General features: G+C 30.2%; 2 protein-coding genes across 5 annotated transcripts in view; one reads left to right on the plus strand and one right to left on the minus strand.

The window, feature by feature from the left end:
- Positions 1–2,036: 2,036 nt before the first annotated feature.
- On the plus strand, positions 2,037–9,475 carry LOC100796735 (uncharacterized). 4 transcript variants are annotated; one of them, XM_026124536.2, is made up of 12 exons: positions 2,039–2,333; positions 3,036–3,100; positions 3,232–3,330; positions 3,921–4,053; positions 4,284–4,346; positions 4,619–4,678; positions 4,991–5,113; positions 6,744–6,815; positions 7,129–7,264; positions 8,071–8,237; positions 8,531–8,632; positions 9,227–9,475. In XM_026124536.2, exons 1-12 carry the CDS (start codon positions 2,109–2,111, stop codon positions 9,254–9,256), a joined length of 1,275 nt encoding a protein of 424 aa, XP_025980321.1. In that variant the 5' UTR covers positions 2,039–2,108; the 3' UTR covers positions 9,257–9,475.
- Positions 9,476–16,206: 6,731 nt separating this feature from the next.
- Positions 16,207–16,897, minus strand: part of LOC100811987 (proline-rich extensin-like protein EPR1) — a 2,101-nt gene continuing 1,410 nt past the window's right edge. Inside the window, exon 3 of the mRNA XM_041007636.1 lies at positions 16,207–16,836. Within this exon, the coding sequence (XP_040863570.1) occupies positions 16,408–16,836 (429 nt within the window). The 3' untranslated portion in view covers positions 16,207–16,407. The remainder of the gene's footprint in view (positions 16,837–16,897) is intronic.

The following is a 16,897-nucleotide window of genomic DNA, read 5'->3' on the forward strand; positions in this document are numbered from 1 at the left end:
AGGTAGGTTTGAGAAAGGAATTTCTTTATTACTTTTGAGTTAAATGTAATTTTGATGCAATAACGATTTATAGCTCACTTGCAAAAGTTACATAAAACTTACAAAAAAATTAAACTAAATCAACCTTCATATTTGTAACCTCAAAACCACTATTACCACCATCAGAAGGTTGGTTCAACGTGCTTTCGATTGTCTTTGTTTATAACAAATCACTACTTTAGAACCAATTGCCTCTTAAATTACCATTATCACAGTCGCTTAGTCTCTCTCTCTTCACAATGGTTCAACTTTAACTTTTCCTAATTTTAAATGAACCATTGTCTCTGCATCAATGGCGGATGCACATCCTTAGGTGTGAGGGTAATTATTCCCATAAGATTATTTTTTACATGGATATATATATATATATAATAACATTTATTTTTGTTTTCATAAAAAAATTAGTTTTGTCCCGTAAAATGTTTTTTCTTTAAATGAATAAAAATAGTTATAAGAGATAAAAGAGAGAATAAATTAATATTAATTCTATCACTTTACCTTTCCAATTTTTTATTATATTCACAATAAAAAATTATACAATATTTTTTAAATATTTAAATGTGTAAAGAGCAATTATAGTTTGTAAAACATAAATATTTTAGATTTTATTGGCCTACACATTGTGTATTTTGTAAAAATTAAAAATTTGGCCCCCACTATAAATAATTTTTGGATCCGCCCCTCTGCATTCTTGCGTGTTTATTTCTGTTTAGCACAAGAATAATGATAGGTTCTCACAATTTTTGGTCTAATTAGGTCATTCAACATTTAAAAGGTATAATAATCTAATGATGTTTAAATAAGGCGATTATTGTTAGGTAAAAAAATGAGAGGTATCAAGTAAAATTTAAAGAAAATTTAGGAAGTACATGTGTAATCGAGTAATTAGACTTTTTTCTCAATATAACTATTGATAAATGATGAATGAATCCTTATTTTTTTAATAAGTTTAATGTTTTTCCACTGATAGTTTTAAATCATTATTTTATACTGCTATTTTTTTAATAAGTTTAATCTTTTTATTTATTTGAATATCAAACATTTGAGATTTTATTTAACATGACATATAATTATTTTTTAATATTTTTATATACATGCACATCCTAAAAATACTAATATTATATTTGTATGTAAATATAAGATTTTTTAAATTGATTTACACTCTTTAAAAAAGTTTATCAATATAATTAGTAGTATTAATTTTATCAAATTATCCTTAAAATTATTGGAACTCATAATCTCTCTCTTTTTATCTCATTAATTATTATGTTATAATCTTTTTATTTAATTATTCTAAGAGAAATAATATATTTATTTTTTTAATACATAACATTTATTATAAAGTAATTAATACAAAACATAACTTAAAAATAACCTTATAAGAAGAGACAAATAAAATTAAAAAAATATATATTATATTTAGGAATGGAGGTAGTACTATTTTTCAATTAAAAGAAATAACAAAATTTGTGTGATATAAAAAAATAATTAAATATTTTTTGTCTTAATCCTTCTGTTCATTGAAAAAAAAGATCTTGATTAATTGAATTGAAAGATAATTTGAATCCAATCACTTGATTAAATTTCATTAAATAGGGATACACTAATTTTTTACTACTTATCTTTTTTTAAGGACTAAATGTCATTTTTATTCATTATGTTTTAGTGTTTTTGATTCCTTATGTTTTGAAAAAAATTATTTTGGTACATTAAATCCTACATGTTTTGATCAGATCCTTTTATGTTTTTAAAAATTTCATTTTAATCTTTTAAATTTTTGAAAGTTTTATATTAATCATTTATTCTAATTTTTGTTAACCAACATTAGCAAATCAAAACAAAATCCAAAATTTAAAGACATACTAACCTTTAAGGATCAAAATAAAGCTTTTTAAAACATAAAAAATCAAAATAAAATTTTTAAAATTTAATATATCAAAATAAAACATCACTACAAAAAATAATGACCATTAGCATATTTTAACTTAAACCTTCGATTGCAAGACTGAGCAACTATACTCTTATCTATCATTCGATCCTCTTGTAATCACCTTCGAGTGAGTGTAGTAATGACGAGTTCTCGAGAGCGTTTGGTGAAGGCGGTGAAGCAGTTCGTGGAGGTTCGGTACAAGGTTTTCAGCAACCGTTATGGCCAAAACATCATCGACATCCTCGACTTCCCGATTAAGGTTGTCTTGTCTCCTTTCACTCTCGCCTTCGACATTGCCGGCTCTGCTCCTCGCGGCTTCGGCGTCCCCGAACTCATCTCCAAGCTCTCCGCTACCTCCGTCTTCGTCAGTCCCTTCTCCCCTTTTCTGCTATTTTTCTTCTCACTCACTTTTCGTTCAATTTCTCTGTTATTTTTTTGTTATTCAATTTCCCTCTCTAATTTCTGGGTATTTGAGGAAATGGAGATTAAAGGTCACTTCCTTGATGCTGCGTCGTTTGCTTATTTGGATTCTGAGAATGTTTTTGTTTTTGTTATAAAAATGTCATTTTTTTTCTTCACTATACCGCCCTCAATTGCAGTGAAGTTGTTCATGCTTAGTGCTCTCGAATTCGAGTATTGGGTATGCAACTGCTTATACTTTGAGAGAGAATGTTATTGCTCACAGTGGTCTTACTGCCGGAGCTCGAGCAGGAATTTCTCATGTGGAGGATGGAGGATACATGTGGTCTTAAACAAAACTAAAAAAATATTTCACTATCCTGCATTTATATCTTTTTATACTGAAAATAAGGAAAATAAGTTCTGTGGTTTTGGTCTGTTTTGTTTTTGTTTTTTTTTTTTTCAATTTTCGGGAATTTTTTTGAAAACAGTGTGATGATTAATGAAGATTGAAAACGAATACAAAGTGCATTTTTCTTAAAACCAAATAAGTGTTTGGAAACCATTTTATCTTGCAAATTGATCAATTGGATTATTGGTTTTGATATTTTTGGGAGTTGTATTGTCTGGAAATTTCACCTTGTTAGTTCTTGGTTCATGGTTGTAGGCTATAGCTGCTCTGGGAACTTATGACATTGCATTTGAGCTGGGGAGGAAGGTGATATGTCAAAGGTGCTGTTTTGTATTCCTTGATGGTGGTTGTGTTGTGTCACTTGAATGCATGATGCCTCTAATCTTTTATTAGTTTAGTGTTGTTTGTTGACTTTTGTTAAACTCTAAATAAATGTGTGTCTCAAGAACAGGAATTGTAACTCATGTAATGGATGGCGGGCCTTACGCTGTACAATGTGTCGAGGAAGCGGGAGGGTGCATTATCAAGTTAAGAATTGCAACTTGAAGAGGTAAGTTACTGTCCATGTGGATAGGCCACAGTCAGTATTTCTATGTAAAACGTGGTTCATTTTGCGCTCTTGTTGAAAATTTAATAAGGATCCACAAACATTTAAACTTGCAAAAATTACTTCTAGATCATTTAAGTTGATATTCTTGTTGAACAAAGAATACTTTGCAACCTTTGTCATTTGGGGTCATGCACAGTTTCTTACGTAGTTAGTCCTAGTCTCCAAGGAAACTTCTAAGTAATAAATAGTCACACACATACAAAGTACAGATGGGAAAAAAAGGTATTAGTTTTAACCCATACTAATTTTATGCCAGTGAATTTTTCTAAAATGAAGGTTGACTGTAACCATCAACGTTACACTGAATTAATATATTAATATTTGGACTGCAAAGAAAATATCTGCTGTTGAGTAAGAAAATGTGTATCTGATTTATATCAAAATGGGCATGTAAGATAGTGCAGTAATTTTTTTTAATGGATAATTCTCCTCTGTTTTGATTTCTTTTAGTGTATCTTCATTTATCATTTTGTGAGATTCTCCTCCAATTTATATACACCTTATATGTTTTTCAACTTATTCATTTTTAGTGGAGAAAAAGCGACTGCTGAATCTGTAGCAGATGCCATTGCCAACAACCGGGCTGAGTTGGTGCATATACCATCGTCCTTGGATTTTCAGAAACCATTACCTTCAAAAGAGTGTCCAACTTGTGATGGAACGGTATGAGCCAAATTCCAAGACAGCTTAACTTTCCATCCAACATTTTTGTTTTCATGAATAGGTTCATTTGTAGTAATTCATGAATAAACTGTGGTCCTCCCCCCACCACACACACCAGATAACAATTATACATTGAGGTCAATAGTAAATCTTGTATGTGTTTCATCTAGTAACTTTACAAATGCAATGTGTTTTGATTTTTGTTTGAAGAATTTATTGACTATGCACAGGGTGTAATGAGTTGTCCTGAATGCAAACACAGATTGCTACATGTTAGGATCTCAGCAGATGATGTGAGTATTGTTGATTCTATGGTGCTTCTTTTTTTTTTCCATTGTTGATTTTAATTATTCATATTTTGGTCTTTAATTTTACCTGTGAAGTTTCAATAATCTATTTATAACATATAGCGATGGCATTGGCAACTAAACTAATCCTTTGTTGCCACACCGGTATTTTGATTGTTGTGTCATTGAGTGATTCGATACAAATTAGTGATCAACTGCATAATATGCGGGTCTAAATCTAGTTCATATTGTTTTTAAGTGTCCTTTTCTTTGTGCAGATTATGGAGCCCCCATGGCAAGCTTATAATGTCTTGAAAAAGATTGATTATCCATATGAGGTCAGTGTTATTTCTAAATTCTAATCCTATCAAATTAACAAATTATCATTATTTATTATTGAATTTATAATTGAGATTCCTCTCATATGCATCTGAAACAAACCTTGATCCTAGGCATTCTTACTCTCATTTCTTTACTTTTGTGTTACGCATTTGAATTCATTTTTATCTTAGATTTACATTCACTCAATCTTTTATCGGTTAAATACGTGTGTCAAGACATAAATAAAATTTATTTCACTTAAGATTTCTCACTCTTATTTGACTTTGTAATCATAATTATTTTGGTTTTGTTTTGTTTTTCCTTTTCAGCACATATTGCACAGCATGAAAGATCCCAGTATTGCTGCATTTTGGCTGATTACATTTCCTCAGATTATGGGTGGATTTACCTATGACGATGATGTGAAGCAGAAAATATGGTGGCAGTACAAGGTTGTCACTTCATATTCCTTTCCGTAGTTCAGTTTCAGTTGTACTATCATCAATTATTTTTCCCCCTTATTGGTTTCAGTATGCTTTTTATTTTCTTTATTTGCCTTTTCAAATCAATTCCTTTCAACCTAAAATAAATTACCTATTGTAGCATTGCATTGCTTGAAGTATGAACTGTAAAAATGCTCTTTGAATACATGAAACATTAAGGATTAATACTTGTGTAGCTGTGGCCTCTTGGATTTTGTGCTAAACACAACAATTATAACACATGTTTCGTAGTGATGAAAATGTCTGCTGAAAATTAGGAGTGGACTGTGGAGTTTATTGTATGATAAATGATTGCTTGGTAAAAGAAATAATGAAATTGCATACTTGCACAAAACAAATTTTTATTGCAAATTTGTGATGAAATGATGAATATATGGTGAAAATACAGTGTTAAGGCTCAATATTAAATAAAATAAATGTGTTTTTACTTGTTTACCCTTTTATTTTGGTTAGGAAAGTGATAGGTATGGTATCTTCTGAGAAAGCTGAAAAATGACAGAACAAGATAAAAGAGGGAAAAATGCACAGATGAGAGCAGATTGCTCCCCCAAGTCAGAGATGATTCTCTAGACTCCCTATTTCATTCCAAATCTCCCATCCTCCTTACAATGATTATCCCCTCCCTAAATAACAGAAATTCTCCTCAACCTTCTCTTTCCTCTAACTACGCAATCCCCTTCCACTAGACCTCTAATTATGAATAGACCCTATTGCCCTCTTGGGCCTATGTGTGTACACTTGAAAAGGTTTACCACAATTAGTACCACTATTTGTCTGATTCCCATCAGAAAGTGTCCACACTACACAGGAGTGATAATACGGTAGCTACAAACGCAATATATTTCTATTCCTCACTACTTCCAGCCAATCGTTCCAGAGGGATGAGAATCATTTTTAATGATCTGATTTTCCTACTTTGATGCACACCTGCAAGTGAAAATTTAGTTTCCTTTACTTTCTACTTCTATCAAGTCACTCTTATGCTTTTTCAGCTCAGTGCTACATGCACCTCTGTTCAGAGGTTGGTTTTAGTAGAATTGCATGAAAATACCAAATATAACTGGTCTAAATTGATATATAAAACTGCCAGCTTGTAGGTTTTGTTGGTTTCATCCCTTTTTCAAGCACAGAAGTTAGTTTTCCCAGCACTTATGCTGTTTCATCTCTGTGTGTGTGTGTTTTAACAGTGAAGGGCTCATGGGACTGATTGATTGAATAATCCTGTGTATTTCTCTAACCGACAATCATAATCTGTTGGAAGATATTCTTTGGAGTTTGGCCAAAGTACTGTCAGTGTCACTTGTATGCCAATAACTACTTGGAATATCAGATTGCTGAGGAAAGTGGTGCAGAAAATAGGATTTAATATTTAAAATGGAATTGAAGAAAGGGAAGGAAGGGCATAGCTCTCTGATTATATAACACATGGAATTAATTATTCTGTCCTCTCATTCGATTAACAGTTTCAATAGTTCATCAGACATCATGCAGCCTAAGTCATCATACTGTTACATTCATGCTTTATAACAGTTGGTCAAATCTGTTTCTAAACATATCTATTTTTCTTGAGTGAATTTAGGAAAATATGCGGTATGATCAACTCCGAGATGTGGTGGCCAAGAGAAAACCAGGGTGGGAGTATCTGCAGGATGTAAGTTTTTTATCAAGCACACAAATATTGTTCTTGTAGCCATGGCTATTTTGCTATACCTATGTTCATACTTAGCTATGGAAGACACAAGCAGTGTAGAATGTAGGTATGCAGGGGATTCATCTAGTTGCTAAAATAAATTGAAAACTGTTTATTCTTACTATTTTTGTGATAATTATGGTAGTTTTTTTATTACTTGGATGCTTGATATAGTGTTATTCGTGTGGTTGAAACTATGACATCTTAATATTTATATCGTTTCCTCTGGATTAGATTTTGCAATGCTTTATTTTGAATTGTTTGGTTATCACAGGCCTTGATATCTATTGATCCTGCCCGTGCAAGGGATGATCCTGTCATAGTGAAAAATGTCCCTTACTATAAGGCTAAGAAGGCACTGGAGACAGAGGTTATGAAGATTGATCCTCCACCAAGACCGCCAAATTGGGGTGTGCGTATTCACTATCTTCATGTTATGTTTGCTAGTTATTCCTTTTTAGTTATTATGATAGTCCAGAGTTGTCTATGCTTAAATAATGTGCACAATTTTCTTTCAAGTTATAATGTGCTTTTGATAATCGCACTTGCTGAATTCTTTCTCTTCCGTTGGCTAGAATGGGCATATATAATCGGTTGCATGGACTGGATTGGCATGGTCAGTATGACTGAAATAACTACAAACTGGCCTCTGAGCTGGTCCAGACAAGCCTCTTTGTGGCTTTTGCAGTGAATGAGTCAAACGTTGGTGACCAACCTGGGATAGTCTAACTTGGTTTAATATTTTTTTTTAAGCTTCACTTGAACACTGTTACGAGGATGACCTTTGTGAAGTGCATTCTATGGTTAAACCATGGCTCCTATTGAGCAATGTTCTCAATTTTAACATAAAAGGTAGATGGGCTTGTGCATTATCCATGCATCAATCCCAAAGGGTTCTTGCATGAGGGGGCATATTAGAGATGTAGTATAAACATAAACTCATTCACTTGTCTTCACCTTATAGCTGAAGTTTTTAGGATTGTGGGTTCATGACAACCTTATAGCAAAAGGAAGGTTGAGTTCATTTGGTTCAAATTAATTGATGATTCATTTTGGTGCCTAATAATTTGAATTAAAAAAAAAAACAGTGAGAATTGAAATGACAAAAGTATCTCAATAACAACCGGGTAGTTAAAGCAGCTGACATGATAATGGGTGACAGAATATAAAACAAATATAGTTTATACCAAACATGATGAGACTTAACTAACTGCAGAGAATTGGCAGGAGCTAGACCTTCCATTGAATGCATCATCTTGGAGTGAGGAGGATCTCCAAGATCCAGATAAGTTCTATGAAATGACTGTTCTTCTTAATGCCCAAAGAGAAATCTCTGATAAGATCTTGGATGCACAGTGGGAAACTAAATGGCGTCAGGACAAGGTTGGTGATTTTTGTCTTTCCAAGATCTTGAATATATATTAAAAGGCATTTCATATATATTAAACAGCATGTGCCACTGTCTTACTTTTACCTCAAGATCATACCCTATGCTTTGTTAGTTCACAATGTCCTTGGTATTCTTGGTTCTTGCTTCAAAATTCAGGATGCAAAGCTATCTGTGGTTTACTGAGTTCTGTGTTGTCAAATAGTATATTATTCTTCGTTGCATGCTTTGAAATGTCATTGTCCATCAATCTTTTGTGCAAGTGACTGATGCGTGATTTCACCTACAGTTGAATGAGATGTTGGAGGCAAAAGTGAAGCCGTACATCCAGGATATAGACAACGCAGTTCTTCCTGAGCCTATTTTATTAAAGCCACAAAATCAGGAAAAGGTCTGTGTGTGTGTGTGTGTTGCCTGGGTTTAGACATTCACTGATTATGCATGTTGACTAGGATAGGGACTGACCTTTCTATTGGCATTGTCTTCACATATTCAAAAGTTGACGTCAATGAGAATCATGTGTGGTGTGTGTGGGAGGTTGGATTTACTAATTTGCTTCTATTTTCCATTTATTGGGTTGCATTTCTTTCTAAATGTGTTTGTTCAATATCCTGTTTTATACTAATTTATTAGCTTTAGAGGTTTTTTTTATTTTTCCATTTGGAAGTCTACTGCATTGTTAGAAAAGTAATGTAGACTCATAAGATTTGTTCATAATTTGGCATTTTCTGATTGAACTATGGAAGTTCTACAATTCAAAACTGGATAACTTGCATAGTCTAGAAGATACAAGCGGATACTGAAACTTCAGAGCTGGCTAAATTTTTTGAAGTTCAGTAGTTGCACGTCTTTCTTTGAAATATAAACGAAGGAATTTAATTTGTCCTTAATATCATGTTTTTACTTTCTCAGCCATATATTTATTGCTCCTAGTGTTAGGTACTGTGTTGATGTGATTTTCTTAACATGTATGTTACCTCTGCAGAGACAACGGCGGAGGTGGTTCTTCTTTTGACAACATGGATAAAGTTACTATATGCTTGAACATGCTTGTTTGTAGTCCTAATTTTTTGTTATAAATCTGTAACTATTTATTCACTGTTGGATCCCCCCACAAGCACACATGTTGTGCCTCTGTTGTGGCCATCATTTTTGTGGAGGAAACAATTGTTTGTGACACAAAAAATACAGCTTATGAAAAGGAAAATCTAGAGAAACATAGTAGAACAAGCAACACAAGTCTTCTTCACACGGCCAAACCTTTGCTGATGTTACATTTGGTATTATGTCAAATACATTCCGAAGATACCCTATTTAGATTATTCCTTTTTAATTCCGTGTTGCTGAAATTCCCTGAAAATCAATCCGTATGTGTTAACTACAAACTCCTATTCTGATCAATGAACAATCTTCATTCTTCACTGTGATGAATAGGTGAACGTTAAAATAATCAAGTTGCTGGTTTGCTTTGACATGCATGTCTTGCACCGTTGCACGGAATAACAAATGATGTTGGACATTCTACCTATTATTATTGCATCTCAAGTGACTAAAAGAGAGGTGGTAGAGGTTACAGTCATACGATTACTTGATATATGTCAAGAAAAAGCCACCGGACTATTTTTCAAAATGGCATTATTGAAGAAGTTTATGAGAGACAACCTCAACGTTTGAGGATTAATCTTTTCCTAAACATGTGTTTTAAAGGTATTTTATTTTATTTTAAATGGAATTAATGTTTCAGATCATACGATACCTTTTAAAATTTTATAAGGATTTGTTTATAATCTTGATTTGTTTTATGATTATAAAAAATATTTAAGGTTAATTGAAAATTGTGATACAGACTAATGAACGTTATATCTTGTGTAAGATTTTTATCTCCAAGTCAAAGCCGATAAGAATGATGAAAAAGTTCAAAGTTTTTTCATAGATTCCAAATTTAACAAGAAAAATGTAGAATATTTATTCACAAAATAAAACTATACCAAGGAAACTTTTTTTTTAATTATGTCAAGGTTGTATTCTACAGGAATCGAATCCAGTTCTTTCCTCATAAACTTAACGTGTATTGTTAATTGGGTTACATTTGTCGAATATACTAAGGAATCTTTAAAGAAATATAAGATGAATGACTTTAAATTTATAGCTGTTATTACCAACACATAAACATAACATCCACATGTGATAATATTAATATAATTAATATTTAGAAGGAAATAATTAACTTTCCAAAAGTGAAATTGTCATGGTGCATTGTTAGCATGGTCAAATTGAAATTTGATCTATGGGTCAGCATTTTACCGGTTATTATAAGTTTTTAACTAGTCTTTAAAATTGCTTTAAAGTGCCTAAGAAATTTTTTAAAAAATGGTGTATATATAACCCCTCTTGGTAATGAGGTACGAGGACCTTGTATAATCCCAGAAGCCAAATAGGTTTTACTAGAAGTAAATCAGTAACAGTGACGATTTGGAAGTGGCATTATAGAAGTTTGAATATTGGATTCTAGAATCATGTTTTCTTTCTGCAGGAAAGGAACCATCAGTCATCGCAACAAATGTAATTTCCCAAAAGGAAAAAGAAAAATGAGGTTAGTGAATTAATAAGCTGTGATGGTAATTGAAATTTGATATTTATATTTCTGGTGTAATTCTCCTACATTCCTATCTTATTGCAAGTTCAATAAGACTCTTCAAGTGTTCCTACATTTGGCTCTCACCACGAGACTTTGTATCTTTATTGCATTTCCGTGTTTCACAATTACTTGTACTAGTAACATAATTAATTGTCGAGTGTGAAACAAATTGTAATCACATGATTATGATGTTATACACATTGATATATTATTTTTTTTAAAAAAAAAGACATTCTTATTTGAAAAATAGTCTCAGAATTTTTAATTTTTTTTTTAAAAAAGACATTCTAAGATTGTTCTTTGGAAAATCGTTTTAAAATCCTTATTTTTTTAAAAAAAAATTCACGATTCTTTAAAAAATCGTCTTAGAACATTTACATTCTAAGATGATTTTGGGAAAATCATCCAAGAATCCTCAATTTTAATTTTTTTAAAAAAGACATTTTAAAACGGTTATCTGAAAAACCGTCTTAGCTTTCTAAAATAATTTTTCCTAGAAATTGTCTTAGAAAATCCATTTTTTTAAAAAAAAAATAATTTTTATGATGATTCTTGATAAAATCAACTTAGAAATTGGACCTTCTATAACGGTTTGAGAACCGTCAAGAAAAATTTTAACTTTTTCACAATAACAATTTAAAAAATGGTTAAAAACCGTCATAAAAAACTCCTTAAAACCGTTATAAAAAATTATTTTTTTAATAGTAAGGAGTGCCAACATAAATTGTTACTTGTAAACAATCTTGTATTGTTCAAGATTTGCATAAAAAACATGCAACCTTAAGACTCTTTGATTTAGAGTCAATGACAATTAGTTGGTGTGAAAGAGGATAAAAATAGAACCTACAAAGCAAAAGGAGGAAGGGGGTGTTGATGAAGAAAAATAAGGAAGGAAATAGAAAACAAAGAGGAGAAAAAAGGGAGAAAGAAGAAAAGGAAGAGATGTTAATAAAGACTAAAACATAAAAGATTAATGCTTATATAGGGATAAAATTAGATGAATTTTAAATCTAGGGATTAAAACATACAAATTGTGCATGTATAAAGACCAAAATATAGCATAGTATAGCTATGTATAGTGATTAAAACATAAAGTGTAACATACATTAGTATCATGTCAACGATTATTAACAATATTAACTTTTTATTAACGACAGATACTAGAGCGGATAAAAAATAATTTGTATAAAAACTAAAATAAATTATTTTAAATATAAAAACTAAAAGATAAGACTTCTATAATTATATGAAATAAAAAAGTAATAAAACCATTTTTTTATATTTTATAAGGTTGATCATGAATATTAATTAAATTATTTTTTATTTATTCGGTTTAAAGGCAAGTTTATCTTTCGGTATGTATCCTATAGATTTTTCATGATCTAATCCGCTATGGATCATGTGACGCATTTAGACAATGAAGGAAAAAATGATCCATCATGTATGCCTTTTCAGTTTTCCCTCTTACCTTTTAAGTTTTAACAACACTCGTGAGCTTATTAAGTTTTGGATTAAAGGGAAAATTATCGTGGTGTGTATTTCATTGAAATTTATTAACAACATGAATGTTTTTATTTTCATCCGATCATAAATTATCATATAATTAATATTACTCTCGATCGCACGTTCCTCCTAATGTTTCCATTTACGAAAAGCGAGGTATAAAGGGAAGGAAAATGTTAGCTTTGAGGACATTGAAGAACACATCCTTGATACAATTGGTCAAGTTTATCTTGGGATCTAAAAGCCCAAAAGCTATTCAGGCATTTGAGAAGAGAAAAGCTTATAAATAAAGCCGAAAGGAAGCAAATTTGTACAAAAGAGGACCATGTAGAAAATTAGTGTTATTCAAGAGATTGGAAGATGCATTCCCAGACCATGGACTGTGATTAAATTAGGATTTAAAAGACCATCAAATTAGGATTAAATTAGTACACAAAGTCAATGAGAAAAACACCAACATAACCAAGCCTTAAAATATATGATTTTTTCTTTAGTTTTCTTTGGACAAAAAACATCATCTTGGTGTGAAAACATCTTGATAAAATTTTCAGTTTATTGATCAACTTGATCAATCATCTTCTGAATGTTCTTAAGTTTATTCTTTTGAATGATTTGATTTTATTCGTTTGATGAATGGTGTTTGCCTTACTATGATATATTATGCTCTGATAAAATTGTTTTATATTTCTTTCAAACAATTATATTGATTTGTTGAAATCTGTTAAGTTTTAAAAACCTTGTAATAATAGACCATTTCTCTGATCATATATATGATCGATATAAATGTCTTTTATGCTCTAATAAAACCTTGGATAACAAGCTATTCTTCAAGGCATCTTTTAGTTATGATCTTACAATAAAAACTTTGTTTTATGACAAAATACACACGCTCTGATAATAAACAAAGTTAAAATTATCCTTTATCATTAGGAGGAGGAGGAGACTAGAAGAAGAAGACTAATTAACTAATATTATCTTAATAATAAGACATGATTAACACCTCGATAACACCTTAATAAAATCTAAAATAGAGAATAATTTAAAATAACTCAAAATTAATTGTTAAAATTAATAAAATACTTATTAGCTTCTCAAATTTCCCCATGCCGTAAAAGCTAGTACTTGGCTAAAGTGGCATGCTAGCTTTTCGAATGGTCCACAAGGAGCAGCGTCTTACATAGATGGCATTTTTTATTTTAAAATGCCAAACATCGTGTAAAGCATGCCTCTATTTACATTATAATAAAAAAAATTATTTTCAATTGTTTGCAACTTTGCATCTTTGAAGAAGTGGACGACGATGACGCTAATTACGAGCAAGAAAATGATACGTGAGCCAAAACTTGACTGAAAACGAATTTGGTTTTAAGATGAAATTTATATTATAACCTTTAAACTTTGTTTGAATTATAAAAGAATTACATAAAAGGAAAAAGGTGAAACAAAAGAAAGTAAGAAGAATAGAAAAAGAGGAATTTTTTTTTGAGATGATTGTTTAATTGTTTGATAAAACAAGAAAACTTAGGGGAAAAAAGTATATTTATAGAACTAGATGGAGTGTATATGGAAAGACATTAATGTAGTTTTAAGGTTTTTTCATCTGAATTTATTTGACTGTTTCATAAATGAGTTTTTTTTTAATAATTTTTAATATTTTTTCAAACGTTACTTAAAGTACTATTTTTTAAATCATTAATTTTTAGCTTTTGACTTTTTGTATTTTTTTATTAAACATTTATTAGATTTTTAATATTTTTTATTTAAGGTAAAATTTTATATCCATTTATGTAATTTTAGATTTTTCAGAAATAATTTTATCAAATATTTATAATTTAATTAATAAGATATTTTTTTAATTTTCAATTAACTTTCAATTATCAATTAATTTTTCAGCTAGTTTTATCAAATATCACATAAATATCTTTAAATAAATAAACAATTAAATATATTTTGTCTATATATGTTGTAATCATAAATGATATAATAATGACTTTTTTAAAAATATTTTTCTGGCCATATATTTCTTCTCAAATCGGAAGAAATAAATTTTGGTGTGAAACTCTAAATTCTAAATACTAAATCCATTGTTTTTTCCCTTCTTAATTTTGTTATATATCAAAGGAGGAAAAATTTTCTGATAGATGTATTTTAATTTGTCTCCTTTCTGTTACATCACATTTCCTTCGTACCAAACTTACTGTAGACTGTAGCTGCAAAACGTGAGTACATTAAAATTTGACAACAAATATTAATGTAATTAAGCCAAAAAGCTAATTAATAAAACGGATTGTTAGAGTAAAAGAAACTACACATTGTATTAGGATTTTTTTTAAGAGAACATTGCATTAGGAATTGAAAATAAAGTTCTGTTAACCAAATCTTAAAGATATTAATTAGTAAATTAATTAATAAATAAATGGTTTTTGTTAAAAATTACAATATGGATATCTTAATAACATTAAATATTATGCCTTAGAAAAGCATTAATTATTATATATTTGTTTATTCTTAATTCCTTGATCAATAAAGTTTGGTTAATATTGTTTACTACATATATTTTTAAGCAATTAAAAATTTAATAAAGTATATTTGGCATTTCATAACGAATCTCCTTAAAAAATTTATTAAGAGACTTAATACAACAATGTTTCAATTGTCTGTGGAATAATCATTCATTAAAATCATAACAAAAAATATTCATGCTTCTATTTATGGTTGATTATTTACAGAACCTCGTCGTCATTTGTTAGCCTCGAATTTAGAAAAACTAATTAAAAATTTACAAAATATATTATATTAATTTGAGTAATGTATGGTGAACCTATCTACACTTAGATAGTGAAAGAAAAACAATGATAAATGTAACATGACAAAAATAATGAAAAAAAATGAAGACTGCCTAATAAGCATATGATATTAAGGAATCTAATATTAACGTGCCCATGTAGTATTATTTACAATACTGAAAGAGTGCGTAAATTATTACGAGTCAAACTATTTTTAAACTTGATTAAGAAATATTTAAAATTGTACAGAGACAATGTATTGGTACATTATACAATATTTTTTTTATTAACTTTTAAAACAACTTTAAAATAAATAACATTTATTTTTCAAATTCAACCTTTGTCAAACATGTTATTATGTATTAGTACACTAATAAAGTTGTACAAAAAAAATACGATAATAATAATTTGTTGACTTAAATATGTATTTAATTTTTAAATTTTAAGTAATTATTTATTTTAGTTTTTCAAATTTTTGTTTTTATTAATTTTTTAATTTTTTGAAAAGTTAAATCTCTCTTTATTTATTGAGTTTAGGATTTCATAATTTATAATGATTTTTAACCGTTAAAATTTATTTATTTTAATTCAATCTTATAAAAAGTTTATTTTAAAGACGGTAAACTGTGAAAATATTTGACTTGTAATATGATTTGATGACTTATTTTGCATACATATTTTTGCGATTTTAAACTTTCACAAATTATTTATTAAGAAATTAAATTAAAAAACATTTATAACAATAAAAAACTACTAAGAATTATGATACAATTAACGTTACAAGGGTTAAAAATAGTTTTTCAAAAATTTTAACTTAAGAGACTAATAATTTTATTATAAAGGATCAAAAAAATAATTATCTAAATTTAAAAGAGTAAAAATATATTTAAACAATTAACTTTTAAAAGAACTTTAAAAATAAATAATTAATTATATTTTCCAATCTAATCAATAATCATCATCAAACGTGTTATTATGTGTTGATTAGTATCCTCCGTTGACGTAAGCTTTTGGAAACAAAACAAAACAATGGCAAACTCGAGCAACAAGGAATGAATTGATGGTAATTACTACAACTCACATTGGTAACCATAGATACACAGATTATACTACAACATAAAATTAATTATGAGACACGATCTCATCTGTCCAAAATAACAATATTAGCAAAAAAAATGAAAATGTTCACAATTACTATATACTATAACTCAAGTTCCAAAAAACAAAAGTTTGATTTTTCTAACCAAGAATGGTGCTTAGAGCAGCACCAGCCAGAATGGTCAGTGAATACAGCCCTAACCTCGACGGTGCTACAGACGACGCGCCGTTTGGTCTGGCTGGCGTCGTTTCGTTCGACGCCCCCGACGACGACGACGACGACGGTGAGGGAGTTGTTGCTGCCGGAGAAATGGTGGGAGTGGTGGCTGACGTCGACGGGGATGGTGGCGATGTTGCCGGAGCCAGGTAGGAAGGTGGGTAAGTGGGTGCAGATGAAGGTGAAGGTGAAGGTGGGTAAGATGGAGAGAGTGAGGTTGAGGGAGGGATGGTGGATGGATAGGGTGGTTGAGATGTTGGGGAAAGAGTGTTTGGAGGTGTTGCAATAGAAGGAGGTTGGGAAATGGGAGAAGGAGGTGTGGGGATGTAAGGTGGTTGAGATGTTGGAGATGGGGTTTTTGGAGGTGTAGGAGTGAAAGGAGGCTGAGAAGAAGTCGAGGGGTTTTTGGAGTTT

This window comes from Glycine max, chromosome 12, assembly GCF_000004515.6.
Source record: "Glycine max cultivar Williams 82 chromosome 12, Glycine_max_v4.0, whole genome shotgun sequence".
In the NCBI taxonomy this organism is placed as follows: domain Eukaryota; kingdom Viridiplantae; phylum Streptophyta; class Magnoliopsida; order Fabales; family Fabaceae; genus Glycine; species Glycine max.

Bases quoted from the DNA above. Each gene is read 5' to 3' on its own strand.
- LOC100796735 (XM_026124536.2), top strand. From the start codon at position 2,109: ATGACGAGTTCTCGAGAGCGTTTGGTGAAGGCGGTGAAGCAGTTCGTG. The intron at 4,347-4,618 runs GTGAGTATTGTT...TTCTTTGTGCAG, and splicing joins TTAGGATCTCAGCAGATGAT to ATTATGGAGCCCCCATGGCA. The intron at 6,816-7,128 runs GTAAGTTTTTTA...TGGTTATCACAG, and splicing joins GGTGGGAGTATCTGCAGGAT to GCCTTGATATCTATTGATCC.